The sequence below is a fragment of the Coffea eugenioides genome, chromosome 3 (genome assembly GCF_003713205.1).
Source record: "Coffea eugenioides isolate CCC68of chromosome 3, Ceug_1.0, whole genome shotgun sequence".
Lineage (NCBI taxonomy): Eukaryota > Viridiplantae > Streptophyta > Magnoliopsida > Gentianales > Rubiaceae > Coffea > Coffea eugenioides.
The window spans coordinates 14,089,120-14,112,361 of record NC_040037.1 but is presented as its reverse complement, the minus strand read 5'-3'; the positions used below and the strand labels follow the sequence as shown (position 1 = coordinate 14,112,361).

At 35.4% G+C, this 23,242-nt stretch overlaps 2 protein-coding genes across 2 annotated transcripts; both read left to right on the top strand.

Moving 5' to 3' along the window:
- Window positions 1-7,193: 7,193 nt before the first annotated feature.
- On the top strand, window positions 7,194-8,927 carry LOC113766097 (F-box/FBD/LRR-repeat protein At5g18770-like). The gene has a single exon (XM_027310323.1). The coding sequence runs from the start codon at window positions 7,194-7,196 to the stop codon at window positions 8,925-8,927; it is 1,734 nt and encodes a 577-aa protein (XP_027166124.1).
- Window positions 8,928-12,711: 3,784 nt separating this feature from the next.
- LOC113764592 (kinesin-like protein KIN-12B) lies at window positions 12,712-22,016 on the top strand. Its single transcript, XM_027308533.1, has 15 exons — window positions 12,712-12,951; window positions 13,546-13,683; window positions 13,776-13,859; window positions 14,022-14,144; window positions 14,237-14,296; window positions 14,373-14,426; window positions 14,521-14,613; window positions 15,409-15,504; window positions 15,658-15,803; window positions 16,429-16,708; window positions 16,843-18,105; window positions 18,196-18,294; window positions 18,374-18,526; window positions 18,630-19,430; window positions 21,566-22,016. Exons 1-15 carry the CDS (start codon window positions 12,745-12,747, stop codon window positions 21,869-21,871), a joined length of 3,903 nt encoding a protein of 1,300 aa, XP_027164334.1. The 5' UTR covers window positions 12,712-12,744; the 3' UTR covers window positions 21,872-22,016.
- The last annotated feature ends 1,226 nt before the right edge of the window (window positions 22,017-23,242 follow it).

Genomic DNA, 23,242 nt, shown 5'->3' with positions numbered 1-23,242 from the left:
ATATTGATCAAGGTATCAACTTTTTGGACTTTTCTGAGGTATCCTGTTATTAGGTTGCATTTCTAATGTATAAAAATGCTCTCAGCACTTTTTCCCCCTTAAATTATGGCAGCTTTTATTATGATCATTTTCGCTTTGTTAACTATAGCTCAAATGCTCATTAATATGGTGACGCAAACTTTTTGCACATGTTATTTTGTTGTTTTTAAGAATAATAAAAGGATTCCTCTAGTTTGGTTCTTCTGGATTCTTTGGCTTGTAATTGGTTATAAAACACAATTTATCGCAAGGGTCTTATTGCTGTTGTTATTCTTTTATTCCTTTTTTTCCATATCGAAACGTAGTCATATGAAGTTGCCTTGCGTTGGCGATGTAATATGAAAGAAATTGCTGTTCAGGTGCAAGTTATATATCTAGACTTTTCTAGCCAAATAAGAATTTGAAACATAGTTTAAAGAGCACCTTGAAGTGAACCATTGTTGGTATTGCTAGAAAAGAAAAGAGAAGCTGTTAGTTAGATGTTTTAAATTGGTCGAGTCTTGAAAAATTTTGTTATGAGGTTTGATGCTCTTATTAGCTTCCAAGTTTGTCTGCCTAAAACCTGAATTGGTCAAGCACTGCTCATTGTCTTTGCCCTTTTTAAATATGTTCATATGCTTTTGAAGGATTAAGCTTCCTAGGCTGAAGGAAAAGAAACCAGGTATCACAAGCACTCAGTACAGAGAAGCCAGTATATTTTTCACAAAATGGAATGTTAGATTAACATATGTCACTGAAACTATGAGTGGACTTATAAATTGAAACAATTGGCTTATGGTGAACGCATTTGCAATTCAATTTGTACCGTTGCCAAGTCAATTGGAACTCTAATTTAGTGCTGATTGATGAACAAGGAATATGTTTAAGTTTGATATAATTCTGGGTGATTGTTTGCTTTGACCCAAAAAGAAAAAAAAGAACAAACAAGGCAAGATGGAATTCTGTTGTGTGATGGCTGATCAAATAGGTTGCACAGAAATTATAAAAAAAATTTGGTTTCATTTGGACTATAATTGTACAGGTATGAAGACGATCGACAGGGTAATAATGGGTGCAGAGGGTACATCAATTGTCTTGCACCAGTACTTATTGCTTTCTTCCTATTTGGAGAAAGTTGAGAAGTATTTATCTTGGACCAATTTTTGAAAAATAGGCATACTTTGAAGCCCTATACAAGAAATTGCTACTTAAAAATTTGTGCTACTCATGAAGAAATCTAAAATGGTTCAAGTCTTGCAATAAACCATATGAAATGTGCAGTTAGGTGCCCAACAACTGTTAAAAAATCTTCTACGTTTTGTTTCATCTAACTATTCTTTGTTTGGGTTTCAAATTTGTAAATAAACTTGGGCTAGTAGACTCAACTTTTGGAGTAACTTGGATCCTTCCATCCAGGGTAGTTCTTATTTTACAAGTCTATTAGCAGCCGGTTGCATCATACGATGTGTTCTAAAGTTTGGTCCACTTGGTAATGGTTCTAGGGTCATCATTCATCTGGGCACACCTCAAAATTTGAGTTGAAGTCTTGAGAATGTTGAGAATGTTGAAGTCTTTGGATAGGTTCGATTTCATTCATTTGGGCACATCTCAAAATTTGAAGAGCTTATCACTATGTGGCAGATGTGTCAACACAGGTAAATTGATTGACAGCTTCGTGACTAAATCTCCTCATATCGAGTCTCTGAAATGTGTGGAATGTGCTTCCTATGACCACTTGGAAAGAGAACATCTAACAATGCTCGCTGAAGCATATCTACTGGTATTCAACATCAGAAAGGCCTAAGTAGAGATTGAAGCTCCAAGAGTTACATCTTTCTAAAATGGCAATAAAGTCTTCCCGAATTTGTCTTTCGCGAATGGTTCGTGCAATATGGTGTGTCGTACTTCTATATACTGCTTCAACCTCATTGACTCCCGGTGGGTCCAATTTGCTTCCGTCGATAATATTTACTAGACATCCTAGTTCCTCGAAAAGGGCACGACATCAACGAGAGCGTAGAAGACATGCTGTTTTTAGTACTGATAACTTTGTGATCAATTACGTCGAGATGCAGGCTGATCGACGAGATGATTGAGTCCTGCAAATCACCCTGCACTAAATTATGGCAGAATAATCTGAAGCGAGTGGATGTCAAGCTGCCGTCTCTGAACTAGATTAGAATGGGATGATGATGAATATTTGAATTCAAGCAAGGCCCAAGAAGCAGATACCTTAAGCTCAGACTCTTAGTTTCATTACGGTATCTGTTTAATTAGTTCTTGAAGAAGGGTTAATTCGTTCATGTAAGAGGGACACTAGTTGATGAGGAGTCACACTGTAACTCGCAAATGAGTGGCGGCTCATTTGGATACTATGCACAGGTTTTAACCTATAATTGCAGGTTTTACTGGACGAATTTGCAATGGTATACTTAATATGGATTAATCTTATATACACTGTAGTATATATACTATCATCATTAAATATATGATACATGTGCAAAATTTGTTTATGTGTCATTTATCCAACCGTGATAGTGGATACATCGACAGTGTGTATGAAATTTGCTTATTTAATACAACCAATAGTATGTTTTTGTTAGAACAAGTAAGTTTCAATAATTTGTGTAACTTATTTTTTAGATAACAAATCTTAACAAAAAACTACTACTTTTCTCCAAAACTTACATTTTTGTGATAAAGCTTATAAAAAATCTTACTTTCAAGCAAAAAACTTACCATTTTTATACAAATTTTAGTACTTTTTTCTAGTCAAAACGTATGATTTCAATAACAAATCTTACCACATTTTTAGTAAATTTTACTAAATCATTAACAAATCTTAATATCTTTCAAGCAAAACTTTATGCTAAACTTACTACTTTTTTCAAGCAAAACATGTGACTTGATTATTAAATCTTACCTTTTTTATGGATAATTTTAGAAACCTTCCCTAAGGCTTATTTGAACACCACTTAACACCCTTGAAATTTTAAAATATCACCAACCTCCCCTCAAATAATGAATTTTGCAATAATGTCACCTTTATCTCATTAAAGTACTTCTAAAACAATCATTTAAGGGAAATAGATATATTTTTCTTCCAGTTTTACACTTTTTTTTTTGAGTTTTCTACCAAATTGATTTCTAAGATAAGATTTACATGAGGAAGACTTTAAAAGTTCTTTTTTTTTTTTGGAAGGGAAAGGGCACTAAGTGCTACAGTATTTGTCAAAATAGTGATTTTTTTTATCCTAAATTTTTTCCTAAATATTTATGAGAATATTGAAGAAAATTTAATATAAGATTGGTATAGGAAGATTTTAAAAAAGTAGAGAAGACAGATATTTAAGTGCAAAATTAATGGCTTGAGTAGGCAATTTAGATTTACAATCTTCTAATTTTTGTGGAATGAATAATTATTCGAATAATGAGCAAAATTTGATATAAGGTTGTTATAGAAAGATTAAGGGGGAAGGGAATGGTATTAAGGGCAAAAAAAATAATTATTTGAAAAGCCTTTTCTTATTGATTTCCTTTTTTCCAAATTATTTCACAAATAATTGTTAAAATAGTAAAGTTAAATTAATAAAAGATTGGCATAAAACTATAGAATAAAGGGGTGTTTAACTATAGAATACCCTTTCTTTTACGGAAAATATACTAGGTCTTAAGTAAATTTTACCATCCTTTTAGTGAAAGTTACAACCTCTTCGAAGACTTTTAGTACCTTTTAAACCAAATAAAGTTCTAGTAAAATTTACCAAATAGTACTTTTCTAGATGGCTCTTGGTAAAACTTACTTTTTTTTTTGGTAAGTAAACCTTACTATATTATCGATAAACTTTACCGACTTTGTTTTACACAAAATTCACTACTATTTCAAGTAAAACTTATTACTTCATTTGCTGTTCTTACGATTTGAGGATGGATGAAAATTTATGAAGATTAAATCTTTTAGATGTCATCATCAATTTTTGTTTTAAGCCAATCAGTGCTAGTCATCTAAGAGCTTTTGCCAAAATAACTCTCTTTCCTAAACATATACCCAAAGTAACTTAATTTTAAAATTTATTACTTTTATAATTTTTTTTGTCACACAGGATGCGTACGTATATGTCACGATAGAAATAGAAGCACACTGCACTTCTCTTTCCCATTTGATATCTTTCAACAATTCTCTCTTTGAACCTTCTTGCATTTTTTTTTCTTCCCATATCTTTTCCCTTGTCAAGGGTATGAATTCGGAGGAGCCAATATTTATATTAACAAAATTTAAAACTTTAGTATCAACATTGAAATTGTTTTAGTAGATGAAAATCTTCTTCTCGAATAGACAATTTCAAGGTAAAAAAAATTATTCTCTTGTCTTTTTTATTATGCAGTTTTTGCAACATTCCTATGGCCTTCAAAAAATTTTGAATAGTGATAGTTTAATAATAATTTCACACACCGTGTGTTTGATAAAATGTCTTGGAGGAAAACTACAAGAAACGATAGATTCATACTCATCATTTTTTATTTCGACCACATATATGAGCATGTTCATTTCTAAGCTTCTCTGTCAAATGATCAAATAATCTCATGTATTTGAAATAGTTTTCCACATATATTCAACATAAATTGGTGGTTTGTGTTATTTTTGAGCAACTTTAGAATTATTTTAGTAGATTTCATTTGCATTACATGAAGTTTACCGGTCCCCATTTTGCTTTAAACTACTAGCAGTTCTTTTATCTGGTAGTATTATGAATAACATGTAAAAGATGGCCTTACTAATTACGGACCAGTGCTGGTAGTTCTTGTATTAGATAGTATGACAATATTTAGTTAATTAATGATTTTTTTTAAAAAAAATTTTGTGCAAGCGGCCTAGCTGAATTTTGTAGCTTGACTACTTTTTGTACAAATTCAGGTAGTTCTTGCATTAGATAATATGACAACATTTACTTAATTAATGAATTTTTTATTTTATGCAGGCAGTCTAGCAGAATTTTGTAGCTTGATTACTTTTTGTAAGAGTTCTTTTCAGGAAGTTGGAAGGATAACAGAAGCAATTACAATAGTCTTGAATTTTTTATAACTTTTTCTTGCTATTACACACAATTATCAATGCAATTTCTGTATTTTCCAAATTTATTTTTTGAAACAAATATGCACAATAGGTTTGATACATCTCAAAAAAAATATGCAAAGACCAAATATAGCAAGGTTGATAGTGGTGGAATTTATTTTAAATAATTATAAAGAAATTATCAAAGCTATGTAATCTTCTTGTGCCTCTATAATAAAAAAAAACTTTTAATTTTCGGTTCATGTTGGAAATATAGAATTTATATATTTACTACTAGATTGAAGCTTTCCTTTCTTGTTATGTTACTTGACAATCAGGATAATTAGATAGTAATAATAACATCATTATAGGAATAAATTTTGAAAATAAATCACATTGGGAATATTTTTTAGAAAGAGAATTATTTTGGCAAAAAACTCGTCATCTAATCTATAGTCCTGCGTCCATCTATTTCTTACCACGAAGAAGGTAATATACAAATGAACTCGCTGGCCGTGCTCATTAATGTACAGTGGAAAACTCTACCCCTTTTGAGTTCTAGAATACTTGTTTTTCATATAGTTATTTCCAGATTTGAGGCCTTACAAGTTCTAGTCCAAATTAATTGTTACACTGGGTAAAAACTCGTACAATTTTGGTGTAATCATGTTTTTGCACAAATTTAGTTGTATAAGTTACAATCTTAAGTTTTACATCAAAGTTGTTTCGGTTTACACAAAATATTATAAAAATTATACAATCTGATTAAACAGGATAATAACTCAACTTGTGAGATTCCAGATCTAGTTATTTTCCACCTATAGCTAAAAATGAATAAACCCGTGTCAATTTGTGTCACTCACTTGGGTGGATATTTATTTTTAGAGGTGGCAATGAGTTGAATAGATTCTGAATACTCATATACTCAAGTTAGACGAATGCTATATTTAGGCACTTGAGCTCGACTTGAATAAAATTTAAGGGGGTTGAGCTCGTGCTAGAGCTTGCTTGAGAAAACAAAGTGAGCTCAAATTGAGAATTCCTCGATAATAATTGGCCTTACTACTAATGGAGACTTCGTTAATTTCATTATTATTATTATTATATATAAAAGAAAAGCTTGACAAAGCTTTTAAACTGCATGCCTTAAGGTTTGACCCTGACCAAAAAAGGGGTTAGAGTTGCTCAATCTCAATTTCAACTCAGTCAAACTCGAGCTCAAATAAGTATTTGACTAGCCACTTTTTTTTTTTGTTATAACGATTATATTCTTATAACCTAATCTATCATATTCTACAGGGAGGGGGAATCTAAAGAGATTGTGTAAAAGATTAGCAGGTGTACAAACCTAACTACATCAAAGGAGTGCCAGAGCACTCCTTTGAATTTTTTTTCACTACAAGTGGGATTTGAAATGCTCGATTGATTGCCACCCCTAGTCATTTTGCAACTCAAGGACTCAACAAATGAATTTTGAAGTGAAATAAATTACCATCATTAAAATTAAAAACCTTAAAATCAGATAGGTTAGAGATATTGAATAGAGCATTTTTGTTCTATGTTCTTCTAATGAAATTTTCTATTTTGATCTAATATTTTTTCAACTTTCTCAAATTTAATTGATAAAAATATTTTAAGAGACTAAAGTGATAGAAATACTAAAAGTCAAGGGTATAAAGTGTAAAAAACCCTTTTGATAGTCAAATAACATATTTGATTTTCTACTCAAAAATTACATATCCTGTCAACATATTTGATAGTCATAAAAAGTTCCACTATGAAACCTCCTATTTTCCCTTCTCCTCGAACAATTGGAGCTTTCCACTGAACCCAAAGATAAATAAATAAATGATAAAAAACTATAAGTAGGCACTAAAGTGATAAACATGCTAAAGTTTAGGTGGCTGAAGTGTTTGAAACACTTGAGTTTTCTTGCAATGCTATACTTGGGAGTCCTAATAGGAAACGGAATAGACGCATTATAGGGCATCCCATTATTGGATTCCTAAAAGAAAAATTTTGCAAACTTCCAAAGTAAACGAAAACCTCCACATCTTTTCTTTTTCCTTTACTTTCAACCCATCCCCTCGAAGTTAATTGTATCAATTCAAGAGCCAAAACCATGGAAAAAGAAGTGCCGCTGTACTTGCCGGAAGGCATAATCCACCATATATTCTCTTTTCTCAACACAAAACAGAGAGCCCAAGCAAGCCTTTTATCCAAGGCTTGGCTGAAGGCATGGCGCACAAACCCCAGATTAGATTTTGATGATCGGTACTTCCACCAAATAAAGAACCCTGTTTGTAAATTTTTCGAGGATCAACGAAATTGCTCACTTAAGCATCCAGGAAATTGCTCGAGTTGTGAAGAGAAGTTCAGGGCCCATGTTAGCAATTATACTTTGTTGCGGAAACATGCTTACCAAGATCATCATATAGAGGAGTTCAATCTTTCCATGACCTTGATCAAGGACGATTATGTGGCTTGTGACCTGATCAACACATGGCTTGGGTTTGCTGTAGAATTTGGTGTCAAAGTCCTTCAAGTCACTCTGCATCAAGGTCTGTATTCATCGTACACTCTGGCTATTGGTGACATATTACCTAAGGCTGAATCATTAACAGAGTTACGGGTTAAAACTTGTAGATTCCCAATGCAGATATATAGTGAAAGGAATATTATGTGCAAGAATATCAAGGTATTAAAATTTGAAGAAGTCTACATAACTAACGAGATGTTTCATTGCTTAATTGCGGGTTGCCCCTCGATCAATGATTTGGTGATCATTGATTGCAGGGGCTTGAACAAAATCGAGTTGATCAATCTTTGCAGCCTCAAAAAACTTCGTATATATGTAAAGAATGATTTAAACATCAAAGTTGATCAAGCACCTTGTCTTGAGAATGTTGAGTTGCTGTCTTTGGAATGGATGAATTTTGTTCAACTGGGCACATCTCCAAATTTGAAGAGCTTATCACTATATAGTGGCAGATGTATCAGAAATGGTCAATTGTTCGATGACTTCGTGACTAAATTTCCTCGTCTCGAGTATCTGAGAGTTATAGAATCAGGTAGCTTTGCTGGCTTGGAAAGAATAAATCTAACAAGCCACTCGCTGAAGCACATACACTGGTTTTCAAATTCAGAAACGCCCAAAGAATTAGATATTGATGCTCCAAGCCTTGCATCTTTCTCATATAGCAATCAAATCATCCCAAATTTATCTTTTGCAAGTGCTTCAAGCAATATGAGGTCTTGTATATCTATATGCTGCCCTCATCTCATTGACTACTCGTGGTTTCTGAGGTTGTATAAGCTGGTGTTGAATTTGGTTCCGTCTAGAATATCACTTGGCATCGAACTCCCTCACGCTAAACATGGCTTCCAAGAGACCATAGAAGACAGATTGATTGCGATGATTGCGAGTACTTGTGTTCCTGTTCAAGTTGAGGAACTCAAGTTATATACGGTGGCCAAGTGGTCACCAAACATTGATGAGCATAGTTGTATTAATCTTATTGATGGTTTGTTATTGGCATGTCATCCTAAGACTTTAGTCTTGCCGAAAACGAAGGTACATCTAAGTGCTGGCAACTTCATGATCAAGTACTTGCTCAACATGCTGGCTGACAGACGGGATGAGGAGTCCTGCAAATCTACCTGCACTAAATTATGGCAGAATGATCTAAAGAAAGTAGTTATCAAGCAGCCGCCTCTGGACTGCAACACTTCGCTGGATGAATCAGTGAATTTTGAGAGTGGGAAGATGCAGATTATTTTTGCTTTAGAATGGGATGATAATGCATCTTTGAATTCAAGCAAGGCCCGAGTACGTAGCAGATACCTTGAGCCTTGAGGAATTAAGCTTAGATTCCTAGTTTCACAAGGTCTGTTTAATTGGTTCTTGAAGAAGAGTTGCTTAGTTTAATTCACGTAAAAGTAAGTTACATTTCATGTCTGGGAACTGTCCTTAATTTGAGGATGGTTGGGAAAATTTGATGAAGATTGAATTTTTGTTCTTCTAACGCTCTTTAATTTGTGTCTCCATTATTTTAATCTTTTAGATATTGTTATTGATTTTGTTTTCTTAAGCCTATCTGTCCTAGACATCTATACTCAATACTTTGATCCGTTTGCTAGTTTGCTTACCACGAGTAGGGTAGTTTGCTTACCTTCTTATTAATGTAGATTGGAAAACTCTATTCCGTTTGACAGCCTTCGTTTTTCGTATCATTATTTCCTCACCATATCTGAAAATCAATGACGTTGATGTAATTCATGTCACTCACTTATTTTGGAATTCAAGGAGAAAACGTAGCAAAGGTTACAAAAGGTTCACGACTTTGATTGGTCAAAAAAAATAAGAAATATACAAGTTAGATTATAAGATGTGCATTGATTATAGCTGGAGGTCAAAATATGTATACGTTCGCGAGCGTGCGCGGGCACACATATATATACACACTAAATTTATATTGTATTTAAATTGATTTATATTCTGAACAAACAAAATTTACATTTTGTTGAAATGCAAGAAATCGTATCGGCCCGTTATGCTAGTAATTGTCCCCATCTCGGTTCAGTTACTTTGCACTTTGATGGCTCGTTGCATCAAGGTCCAAAGAGTTCGATTATTTGGAGATTCAAGCGGTATGGATAGAGAAGGAAAGTAGAATTCTCCAATTTACTCAGTAAATTTTGTCTCTTTGCATTGTAAGTTTCAGTAAATCGACATTCATAGGTACATACAGATGCTTTTTAGATCCGGCTAGCAAATTGTGCGAAGGGATGTGTACATATTGCCCTAAAGTGCAGTAACATTTTCTTTTACATGTAAATGCAGATTCTAGGTATCATATTTTGAAGTTATATTCACCAATTAGATGGTAAACGTGAAATAAATAATTTTTGACCATTAGATCATCATAGTTTGAATCATTTAAAATAGGGTAAACTATAAAAAATAAAATAAAATCCCTGTGGTAAACTTAATATACAGAAATGCCCTCAATAGTTTCAAAATATACAACGCGACACTCCGTATTTTGAACTAAATTGTAAAGGTTACGGAATCCGTTAAACTTAACGGAAATGACTTATTGAAATCTAAAAAAAAAATTTATACCTAATTTTTAACAAATATACCTATTCTACCCATTAACCCTCAATTCTCTTTATTTAGAGAATAAAACAAATGATTTTTTTGATCTGTATTTTGCTTAATTATATCAGGGTATTCTGGTCATTTCATCCATTTTCATTAAGTTTAACGAATTTCATTACCTTTACAATTTAGTTCAAAGTACGGGGTGTTGTGTTGTATATTTTGAAACTACGGGGGACTTTTCTGTATATTAGGTTTACCACAAGGGGTTTTTTTTTGTTTTTAACCCTTAAAAATATGAATCAAGATTAGCATTGAGAGAAATAATTTGAGAGAATGTTTCCCTAAAGGATTATAGAATTTTCTATAAAGGTTAATGTGCGAGCAAGGACATAGAGAACTCGGTGGTGTTGAGAGCTCGGTAGCTCCGACCTGAAATCCTATCGGCACAACAGAAGTAAAGGCACAGAGATGAATAGGACTTTCCCCCATAATTCAGGTTCCAAAGTGTTAAGAGGTTCGATTGAAGTCTTGAAGAGAAGAGAGGATGATTTTCTATTACTTATTTATATTGGTTGAGGATAGAGGTGGCAATTTGTCCCAAGTCCCAATGGGTTACCCATGCCCATGGGGACTTTGGGCGGGATGGGTATTGGATTTTGATATTGGGTTTAAAATGGGACAAATCCCAATTGTACCCATTAATTGATGGGAATACTTGGGAAATACTTGGGTACCCATTGGGCTCAAATAACAAGGGCTCTGTTTGGTTTAACTATTTTTGGGGGGTATTTTTGAAATATTTTATTATAGCAGTGTATATGAAAAATTTTTACTATAAAATTTTTTTGAAATATTTGATATACTAATATGGATGGGATGTTTTTTGAGTTATTGTATATTACTGTAACATTGTATTTGAAAAACTTATTTTTTGAAAAAATAGCCAATCCAAACGGAGTCTTAGATTCAAAAATTATCTTTAACAATTTTTATAGTCATACTAGAGAATATAATCTAGTAGTTTTCCTAGTCATTATCCACAAGAATTTTCAACATTTCAGTCAATTTAGACCTGTCATCTTTGGACAATGATGAGAATAAATATTCAATACCTTAAGTACCTTGGCCATCTTGATATATGTTGGAATATGACTGTATATCTATTTTTTCCTTTATTTGTTAATCCAATTTTTGATGGGAATCCTGAGTATAAAGCACTTGCATGTTTATTTAATAAAATTAAAAAAAATTTAATAAATCAAAAATATTAAAATTATATAAAAAATAAAAATGAATTAAAGGAAAAAAATATGTAGAAAATAGATTTGGGTATTGGGCGGGATCAATCTAAACCCATCCCAAAGTGATCCCGCCCAACTTAGTCCCAAAATACATATGGGTAAGATTGGGCCCAAACCCATATGACCCGGTTCCATCACAAACCCAAGCAAATCCCGCCCATCCCGCCCATTTTGCCACCTCAACTTGAGGAGTTATTAGCTATTGGAATCAGTTTCCGTAGGTTGACGTTATAAGATTCTTGTAGTTCGGCACTACTTATTACTTTAAAATGTAAGATTGATTTAAGTTACATTAGTCACATCATGTCTTTTCACACGTTGGATTAATTTCGTATATGTAGGAGGAACTAAAACAAACCAAGACATGAGTTAAGATCAAAATCTATGTCGAAACCATAGTTTAGATCCCACAGTTGATGTCTAGATAGCTAACCAAAAATTCAATTTAAAAAAAATTTACTATTCCTTGAAGAATAAATATTGGAAAAATGTATGCCATTTTCTTTCCTTTTTTATTCTATAACGGCAAATTGAAAAATCAAAAAAAAAGAAAGAAATAAAGAAAGAAAGAAAACCTTTGGTTGTAATGTACAGTATATAATTTCAAAAAATCTTGGGGGATACTACTGATTACTTAATTTACCTGAAGCACCACCATTTTCACCTGCTCTGTTTCAAGAAGTAGACTTCATCAGTTCACGTCGGACATAAGTGTAAATTGGCCAAATATTAGGGCTATTTCTCATAAATTCGTCTCCATGATTTAAGTCTTAAGTTAATATTACCCAATTTTCAAATAAGGGGAAAAAAATTAAATACTAAAACGAATCTCTCCCCTTTTTAAATTGTCCCAATTTCCCTCTTTCCAACGGCTAATTTTCTTTCTTCCTCTTCCAATTTCATTTTCCCCTCTTCTCTCTCTCTCTCTCTGAATCACCAAACCCTAACCCCTGTCCCCAATCACCCACTTTCTCTCTCACACACTACACAGTTTCTTCCACACTCTCTGCAGTTTCACTGTGTGTGCGTGTGTTTCTTTTCTTTTGTATAATTTTCACCATTTTCCCCCGGATATGAAGCCAAGAAATACAATCTTGAAAGAAAACCACAGTCACCAGAGTGAAACGTCAGCGTTTGGCCTTCCGCCTCCGTCGTCTCCAAACCCTAGTTCGATGAAGCAGAGAATTCCAGGCGTTTCTGGTAGTAATAGTAGTGGTCATCGGAGACAGAAATCGAGTAGTTCGAAGGAGAATGCGCCACCGCAGATGGCGGATTTGAATCAAGTTGCTGCGGTGGAGTATTTCTCCCCGTCAGATCCAAGAAAACCATCGCCATCGCCCATGACAGTGGTGGCAGCGGCGAAGATTAGATCTCCACTTCCGCCTCGGCCTCCGCTTAAGAGGAAGCACGGTATGGAGGCTTCGGGATCTGAGAAAGGGCCAAATCCGGCTTCTACTGATTCTGGAGTAAAAGTAAGTTCTTATTTTTTTCTTTGTTTTCGATGTTTTTGAATTATTATTAGCTGAAAAAAGTAAGCTTGTGCTTAATTGGAGACTTTGGCTTGGAATAAAACCTTCAGTCATAGAATTGAATAAGCCTTTTCTTTTCATGCAGAAAGAAGATCACCGTGGAGTTGAGGGAGTGGGAGATAACTCATTTTAATTCTTATTAATCAGTTCTAAATTGCTGATTCTCATTTTTTTGTCAACATTGTTTTCTGGTTGGCTGAGATATTGGAGAAGATTCCAAATTAGTTCAGTGGAAGATTGTTAGTCAACCAGTTAGTAGTTAAATCCTTGTTCGGTATTTTATTTGCTTAATCTTAAGTTTGTATAGGATTAATGCCGCAAAATTGTGGCCAAGGAATTTGAATTCTAGCGCTCGGAAACCTTTTTATTCCTGTAAAGTTTATATAGTTGACATATTACTTCAAGTTAAATGATATTTGAACAACTTTAATGCTTGTTTTTTTGTTGCTCTAATTCTTTTCCCACTATTGTAGGTTCCTAAATTTGATCCTAATAATTAATTGCTGCTTATTATTTCTTTGGTGTTACATAATCCAGGTTATAGTGCGAATGAGGCCACTAAACAAGGATGAGGAAGAGGGAGAAATGATTGTCCAAAAGATCTCTAATGATTCTTTGTCAATAGCAGGACACACCTTCACATTTGACTCTATTGCTGACTATGAGTCAGCACAGGCAAGATATTCAGTTTGCTGATACTTTTTATTTGGACAACTTAGATAATTTTCTGAAAAGAAAGTATTCTTAATTTTCCTTATGAATTTCAGATTGATATATTCGAGCTTGTTGGAGCTCCTCTTGTGGAAAATTGCCTTGCTGGCTTTAATAGCTCTGTATTTGCTTATGGACAGGTATTCTTTAGTTATTGACTTTTTTCCACTGCTGCTGCATCTATGGATGTGTTTTCTATGCCCGAAATTGCACTTGCTTACGCATGATTGAAATTAGATGATGTTCTTTATATTATGTCACTGTGACTTTTAATTAGTGATTATCACAAACTAAATTGACAGACGGGTAGTGGAAAGACTTATACAATATGGGGACCAGCCAATGCCTTAGAAGAAAATATATCAAATGATCAACAAGGCCTAACACCTCGTGTTTTTCAGCGGCTTTTTTCGCGAATTAGTGAGGTAAAAGTCCTTCTTCCACTGAAATTTAAGTGATTTGTTTCTTTGTACTTCCTGTACTTAAAATAAATGGAGATTCTGTTTTTCTGTGTTAGGAGCAAACTAAGCATGCAGACAAACAGCTCATGTATCAGTGTCGATGTTCTTTTCTTGAGGTTAAGCAACCTTATCTGGACTTGTCCATGGAGTGAACCATTTTCACTATACTTACTTTGTGACATTTGCATACAGATTTACAATGAACAGATAACTGATTTATTGGAACCCAGTCAAAAAAACCTTCAGGTAAACATGTCAAACAATTCTCTTCCTATGCAAAGGAGGATCCAGTTGTTGTAATTCACTTCCTACTGGTTCTGAACTTTTGTTACCAATCCAGATCAGAGAAGATGTTAAAACTGGTGTTTATGTTGACAATTTGACTGAGGAATATGTGTCCACAATGAAGGATGTAATACAGCTTTTGATTAAGGTATGTTCACTTTCTTCACCTGTTTTCTATGATAAATTATGAAAAAATGAAACTTAGCATATCTGTGGTTGATGTTATTTAAGTTAAGATGATCTAGAGGCATCTGATGTAGTAAATTGAGGGACAATTATTATTGGGAAACTTGCTAGGAAGGACCAATTTTCTGATCACACAACCATATATTGAGTTCTATCCTTTTCTTATTGCAAACATGGGGAACAGAAGTACTTGTAGTAATATCCAGGAGTATCTTACATAACTTTGAACTATTTATTTGCTATGACTTTTATTCTGGCAGTTAGAAGTGAAAGATGAGGAAGACTCTTATATTTTCTTCTAAAGTATGGGTTCTATTTTTGTCCTTTAGTTATTCTTCTCCTACTTTGGACAATTTATGAAAAGATCAAGGTGAAAAATGCACGAGTCTTTAGGAAACTTAATTACTTTTTTCAGCTATATTTTTCTGCATGTTTAACTTAAAGTATGCTTTTCGGTTCCTAAAGTAATATTTGAACAATTCTTTTCTATATATGTGCTTAAGTGCATTAACACAATCTATGTATACATTATCTCAGTAAAAGATCTAGATCTGACTAACACAGAGAAGAACAGTTTGACAATCTTAGCCTTAGTTAGTAGGTCATATCTGGCTTCGGCATCCTTCAATTGCATAGGCTTGTTTAAACCTTTCCAGGGATGTATCATACTAATTTTGCTGCTTCTTGGGTATCATATTGGAGGATGAAAAATAATCTGCAGTGACTGTTAATTTAATGATTTACTAAATGTTTGCAGGGATTGTCAAATAGGAGAACTGGGTCCACTAGTATAAACGCAGACAGTTCACGCTCCCATAGTGTATTTACTTGTGTTGTTGAATCACGATGCAAGGTGATTGACTCCTGCACCGAGCCTTCGCTCTATTATCATTTCTTTTTCTTCTTTTTTTTTCCTTATCATTTCTTTTCTCTACTATCATATTATCATGAACAGCACTTTACAATTTATGCTCTCTAATTTCTAGCTATGCGTTGATTTGTGCAGAGCATCTCTGATGGGTTAAGCTGCTTGAAAACAAGTAGAATAAATCTTGTTGATCTTGCTGGATCTGAAAGACAGAAGCTCACAGGTGCAGCAGGAGAGCGCTTGAAGGAGGCTGGAAATATTAATCGATCTCTTTCACAGCTGGGGTAAGACTTCGCAATTTGTTTGTCTTCAGTTCTTGGATCATCACTTACATTATCAACATTGGTTCCTTTAAGTTGAGCACTACCTAACCACCTTTGGTTTACTTCATTTATCTATTATATTTGTTCTTTAGTTTAAGTGTGTATCCATTTGCTACCTTTGGTCTGTCTACATGATAGATAGTACACTGTTGTAGCTGTGTCCTTTTCCTCAATAATAATATGTTACAAGCCAAATTGAGTCTAACAGAAATCAATACAGGCAGTGGGCTTGTATAAATACAAGAGCTTTGTCCTTGTTCCTTTATAACTTGTCTAAGGCTTCATTGATCCCACAAAGTAATACATCTCTGCTACTGAAGCTACTATTGTGAGAATGCCCTTGTTTGGAAAAGCGTATGTGGCTCAGCTTAATAGGAATTTGATGCTTAGTTTATCATGCTGAAAACACAATTTATGGAAAATAAATTGTCTCCATGTGGAAAATAAAGGCTTTGACAAAAAAAACACAACTCATGCTTAGTCTCCATGTGGAAAATAAAGGCTTTGACGGATGAACTGTTAACAAATTTTTGCAAAGGTTAATTTATCTCTTTTTCTTAATTGTTATTATTTCTAATTATGTCAGGAACTTAATAAACATTCTTGCGGAGGTTTCACAGACAGGAAAGCAGAGGCACATCCCGTACAGAGATTCCAAGCTGACATTTCTGTTGCAGGAATCTCTCGGAGGAAATGCAAAACTTGCAATGATATGTGCTATTTCTCCAGCACAAAGGTGTAAGAGTGAGACCTTTAGCACACTAAGATTTGCACAGCGTGCAAAGGCAATCAAGAACAAGGCAACAATTAATGAAGAAATGCAGGATGACGTAAATGTGCTTAGGGAAGTCATCAGGCAGTTGAAGGTACAACGTTTATCTGCCTTCAGACATCTTTTAGTGATAGTGAAATACATTTTTAGAATAGCAACCAATTACATATTGCAACAGTGAGGTTTGGCAATGCTGATGCAATTTCTGTTTTTCCATGAAAAAAAAAGGATGAACTGCTGCGCATGAGGGCCAATGCAAATCAGACTAACCAAGATGGAAATTATTCGAAAGGGTGGAATATTAGAAGAAGCTTGAATCTCCTGAATTTTAGCCGTAATTGTGCAATGGCTTTACGTCATGGAGATGATGATAGTGATGAGGAAATGGAAATTGTTGACCAAGATGAAGAACTTCGTCTCCAATCAGCTGGTGATGAGCAAAGCATTGGTTTGGATGTCAACCAACCAGACTCTGTAATAAAAACTGCTCAGCTTGTGGGCTTTGATGATGGAATGTGTGAGGGACCACAATGTAAGACATCTAGTGGAGAACCAGTTCTGGAGGACGATGTTAACATGGAAGAAGTAGATGAACAAGTGGACAAGCACGAAGTCAGTGGTGTAGTAGCAAACTTGCCAGATTATTCCAACTCTCAGAAACAAAATTACGATAACTGCAGTGAAAGAAATGCTGAAGATAATCTGGTCACCTCACCAGTCAATGGACTTGACAAAATTTTGTCTGAACGGCCTAATGAGGAAAATGTTGACATTTCTGTCTGGAGTTCACGGAATGATGATCCATCAAGAAGACTAGCAGTGGAAGATACATCAAAGAAATTTGAGTTGGACAACAAACTCAACGGCACACCTTGCACATCTCCAATGTGCTTTGAGGAGGATACAATAGCTTCCACTGATCTCAGCATTGTCCCATGCAATGTGTCTCCACCTCTAAAATCTCCAACTCCAAGCGTTTCACCGAAAGTTATTAATAGTAGTAGGAAAAGTCTAAGAACTTCATCGACACTAACTGCTTCCTGCAAAGATTTGGCTAACGATAACTTGGAGCCGGAACCTCCATGTTTATCCTTTGCAAAGCCCTCAAATAGCATCTGTCTAAATATGTCAGGTCAAAGACGTAGAAGTTCGAAACCAACTCAGCAATTGGCTGCTAGTCTCCAACGTGGCCTTGAAATTTTGGATGGTCATCACCAAAGTGCATCTATAAGGAGGTCCACTTTCAGATTCTCAAACAGATTTGCTGATGTCAAAGGACTTGTGCCAACTGCCAAAGTTGATGCCGGTGTTCAAACACACATTTCTGAAACTGAATCAGTGCAAGAGCACTCAATTTTGACTGTGTGCAGCAAATGTAAGAGGAGGAATTCCCATGAAGAACTTAAAGATGCCAATGATAGCTCGAATTTGCAGCTAGTTCCCATCGACGGATCACAATCCAGTGACAAGTTCAAGACACAGGTTCCAAAAGTATGTCATGATTTGTAAGGTCTTATAGTGACGGCTAAAAATTGTGTTCTTCTATTATTGCATGTCAATTTCACTTCTATTGTCTTCCAGGCTGTTGAAAAGGTCTTAGCAGGAGCAATACGCAGAGAGATGGCACTGGAAGAGATATGTGCAAAACAAAATTCTGAGATCATGCACCTTAACCGGCTGGTAGGTTACGATAATAAATTAGAGCCTTACAAAACTAAGGAGCTTATTCTTATTCTTCCCATTTTGAATCCTTAACTAGGTCCAGCAATACAAACATGAGAGAGAATGCAATGCAATAATTAGTCAAACACGGGAAGATAAGATTTTTCGCCTTGAGAGCCTCGTGGATGGTGTCCTACCCACTGAAGAGTTCATGGAGGATGAATTATTGTCTCTGACTCATGAGCACAAGGTTTTGCAGCATTTGAGACATACATATTGCATTTACAGGCAACATATTAATATGGTCTTCTCTTCTCATGTATATCTTTCCACCTTGTACTTTGTACTTGCAGCTTCTGAAGGAAAAGTATGAAAACCATCCAGAAATTTTAAGGACAAAAATTGAGTTGAAAAGAACTCAAGATGAGTTGGAAAGATATCGAAATTTCTTTGATTTGGGTGAGAGGGATGTTTTACTGGAAGAGATCCAAGACTTGAGAAACCAACTGCAGTTATATGTAGATACTTCGCCAAAATTGTCAAGAAAAAGAAGTCCTTTATTACAGTTAACATATTCATGTCAGCCTAGCTTGGCTTCAACTTTGTGCACAGCTCCAGAGTCTAAGGAAGAGAGTGCAGAAGAAAGGCTTGAACAGGAAAGGGCTCAGTGGACTGAAGCAGAGAGTAAGTGGATTTCTCTGGTTGAAGAATTGAGATCAGAACTAGAAGCTAGCCAGGCACTACTGGCAAAGGAAAAGCAAGAACTAGATTCAGAGAAGAAATGTTCAGAAGAGCTGAAAGAAGCAATGCGGATGGCAATGGAGGGACATGCTCGCATGCTTGAACAGTATGCTGAACTTGAAGAAAAACACATGCAGCTACTTGCGAGGCATAGGAAGATTCAGGATGGAATAGAAGATGTCAAGAAAGCTGCTGCCAAGGCAGGAATAAGAGGTGCTGAATCTAAGTTCATTAATGCTCTTGCTGCAGAAATTTCAGTGCTCAAGGTTGAAAGGGAAAGGGAGAGGAGATATTTCTGGGATGAAAACAGAGGTCTTCAGGCTCAACTAAGGGATACTGCTGAAGCTGTACAGGCTGCTGGTGAATTACTTGTACGGCTTAAAGATGCTGAAGAAGCAACTGCTGTGGCTGAGGTGAGTTTGCAATTTACATGCTGAGTTGACATTTTCCTCTCATTTTTCCTTGGTGCATGGATCATTTCTCCTTGTTTCTCCTTTATTGGCATCATTGGAAGGTACATTTAGAAATTGTGCTAAGTTGTCCAGAATGATCTAGGCACGCATCAAGTTTCTTAGCCTTCTACCATGGCTCTTCAACATTGCCTTTATTTTACAGTGAGGTTCTCTGGTGGTCGCTTGACCCATCCAGCAGGATACTAATTCTAACCAAAGGGAAAAAATCCTCAAGAAAAACAGGAAGGAAGAAAAGAAAATGTAACCTTTTTTTCATCTTCTATCAAATGGGTGTTGAACTCTGGATTATGAGTAGATACTAGTGAGGTTTCTTAATGTGTTTTTTTCTTTTTTCTTATGCGTTTCTTGTTATTAGTATGATCCTTTTTGATGTGATGTGCATGCATAAATGGTGGAGGTGGTGGTGAACTAGATTTGACAGGATGATGCAACATTTTTGGTGCATAATGAACAGATAGAATTTACCAAAAAAATATAGCGAGTTTTTCTTCATTGAGGCTAGCTCTTTTAAATGCATTATCAGTGTTTGTGGTTCTTATTATTTTACCTCAACAATACTTCTGCTCCAAATGCTTTTCTTCCTTCTTTTCAAGCTTGCACCATTATCCCTATTACTTGTACATGGCTGGAAGCATATGACCTCAAGCTATGGCAGATTAGGAGGTGCATCATCTGTTCAGAGTAGCTTTTCATTTGCCATTATTGATATCACAAAATGAAAATGATCAAAATGCACAATGAGTGACTAAATTATTATATGTATTGGTTTTCCGCACTGAATTATTTGTTTTTCCGAAGTGGTCATTCAACTTCTGATATTAAATTTCTAATTATTTCATCCAATTTACCTGTTGTTCTTAATGAATAAATAAGACCTTGAGTAGCACATGGAGCCTTTAAGTGTAAATATGTTAAATAACATCTGTTCTTCCCCAACCCAAGATAGTGTGGGATTTTTTCTTTCCAGTTCCACAAATGCCTAATTGGTGCAAAAGGATTCTGGCATTTACACTGACCCCAAAAGTATAACCCACCAGACATACATTTCATATTCAATTTAGATAGGGAATTAATAATGTCAAACTCCTAGTGGTTTTTTTCTTTTTCTGATAAACTACCACAAATTTGAAAAATCCACTATAGGCACATTAAAATCAGGCGTTGGAAGAAGGATCTGTGTGTGGGGTTAGTAAAGAAGGTGTAGGAAATGGCATTGGCTTAAGCTATTTTCTGAAAGAGAGTGGGAACTGGCTGCGAGATGTTTCAGGAAACAGATTGAGGTTCCATTGCTGGGGGTTGGTGGGCTGGCTGCTGCAAATTGGCGGGAAGAGAGAGGAGGTTAAGGCTGCTGCGAATTGGCATTTGAAGAAGGATCTGTGTGTGGGGTTAGTAAAGAAGGTGTAAATGGCATTGGGTTAAGCTATTTTCAGAAAGAAAGAGTGAGAACCGGTCATGAGGCTTTCAGGAAACAGATTGAGATTCCTTTGCTGGGGGTTGGTGGACTGGCTGCTGTGAATTGGTTGGAAGAGAGAGAGAGGAGATTAAGGATGCAGGGTAGAGTCGAACGGACTGCACTGTTTCTGTGGATGAAATGCCTCTCAGTTTCCCTGGAGGTACCAGAACTTGGCATTGTCAATTGTTGTGATGGCTTAATGTGCACAAGTGTCTGAGTTTCAATACCAGTTTAGCAAGGAAAATAATCAGTTGGTAGTTAGTTGTTCATTTTGGGCTTGGAGGTTGTTTTCTGGGGATGAGGGAAGGTTGAATTCGTATACTGTTACATTTTCATCTTACAGGATTGTGACATATTAAGTACCTAAGCTACATAGTGTTTCCTTTTATCATCAGAATCATTACGCATGTTGTTAACTAGACATGTTGATTTCTTTTTTGTGCTGGTAATTGATATTCACCTCCTTTGTTATATTTGTTGGGTGTTTGACCTTACTGATGTTCCCTTCTAGAGAATACTAAGCTAACATGCTGCATGTTTGAGCTCTGAACTTATTATCATTTATTATTTGTGGATTTGATTTACATCCACAATCATTCTAATTAATTTTATGAATGTGCAGAAGCGAGCCACAGAGGCACAGCAAGAAACTGAGAGAGCTTACCAAAAGATAGAAAAATTGATGAGAAAACATGAAGAGGAGATCCGTGTATTCAATCAGTTACTTGCAGATTCTCATCTACCTAAAGAAGCAGTAAAGCCTGTCTATGATGTATCTGAACTGGTAACAGGCGATGCTGGAGAGACACAGAGTACCGGTGAGCAGTGGCGTGAGGAGTTTGAACCATATTATAATGCCAAAGAAGAGGAGTTGTCTAAATTAGAACCATCTTCATGGTTCTCTGGGTACGACCGATGCAATATATAGGCATCTTACCTTTGCAATGCCAATGTTGTATGTAGTAATAATAGCTTTGTTTATACAGATCTTAAAGTGTGTTGTTGATTTACACATGTAATTCAAGTTGTCTCACCAATTGTGAAGTCAATTACAACTCTGTTGGGAATGAAGATATAAATGATATTCCATTTCATTCTTTCACTCTTCAGCTCTGTAGCCGAACCATTCTTGCTCTTACATTTCTTACGTTCTCTGTGTCGCACGACAGAGCGAAGCTAATCTGCAAATGTGTAGCTGCATCTGTGACTTTAAGCCTACATTCAACTTTTTACCATTAGAATCTTTACAAAGTTCAGCTCTCAGTGAAGGTGAAAATGGAGAAATGGAATGCTTCAAACAGAATGCAGTGCTAATACGGACGTGGGAAAGCAAGGCCTTCTGCAATTTTTGTGTATAGTGGCGATTTCGACAGTAAAAAGGCCTAAGTTCTGAACCAACAAGCTTTGATTGCACTCTAATTATGTGCTTGCTCTTCTCTTACCTACACCAGGGCTTTTTATGATTCCCCATATGAAAGGAAGAATTTTTAAAGAGATTTGAATGGATAGAGTGGTCCTAGCAGTACAGGTAAGTGGGCCTGTGGAAAGATCTCAAAAGCAAAAACTGAAGTTTGCTAGTAGCTTAGATCATTTATTTGTTTGGTTTATGTGTCAAGAGGATGGGGGGCAATCTTCAAGTGGATGATAGGAGTATTCTTGGCTTCTAAGCGTGAAGAAAAACTATGGAAGCCAAATGCAGACAGGCCACAAGTACTTGTTCACTTCGGCAGCCTCCTGATTGTAGGAGTCTATCATGTCATGAAGACCATAAGACAAGAGGCTTGTGGCATTGTCTTCTATGACTAGTATCTCTCCCTACCAGTGGACCATCTGATCAGAGGCAAATTATAGCTAAGAGAAGATGGGAAAATGAAGCAGACGAGGGCAATTCAACCCGAGCCATTCAATTCTTGGATGGGAATGAAATATATCCAATTTTCCTTTATTGCAGGAGGACAAGAGAATAACCTGTTATACCCTAATTCAATGGTGGAAATGGTCTTGAAAGTGATATTCTCACAATGCCAACCATTACACTCGAAAGGAAGGAAGAAAAAAAAAAGAAAAAATGTGTTTTGTATATATGAATATATAGAGATCTTTGGTGAATCAAATTCAGGCATGCCCCACATGTGAGTTAGGTGATGCAAATAATGAATGTAACGAATATCTGTCAAGGCGAGGTTAGTCATATTGGTAAGGGCCATTTTCGGTCTGAATATCAGAAAGTTTTGTTCACATTCTTGGAATTTTATTTTTAGACCTTTCAACTTATGACATACATGCACACAATACAAAA

What these genes read in the sequence shown, in the direction of transcription:
- LOC113766097 (XM_027310323.1), top strand. Translation starts at nt 7,194, where the DNA reads ATGGAAAAAGAAGTGCCGCTGTACTTGCCGGAAGGCATAATCCACCAT.
- LOC113764592 (XM_027308533.1), top strand. Translation starts at nt 12,745, where the DNA reads ATGGCGGATTTGAATCAAGTTGCTGCGGTGGAGTATTTCTCCCCGTCA. An exon ending in CTACTGATTCTGGAGTAAAA is followed by an intron (nt 12,952 to 13,545) that starts GTAAGTTCTTAT and finishes TACATAATCCAG; the next exon opens with GTTATAGTGCGAATGAGGCC. An exon ending in TTTTTTCGCGAATTAGTGAG is followed by an intron (nt 14,145 to 14,236) that starts GTAAAAGTCCTT and finishes TTTCTGTGTTAG; the next exon opens with GAGCAAACTAAGCATGCAGA.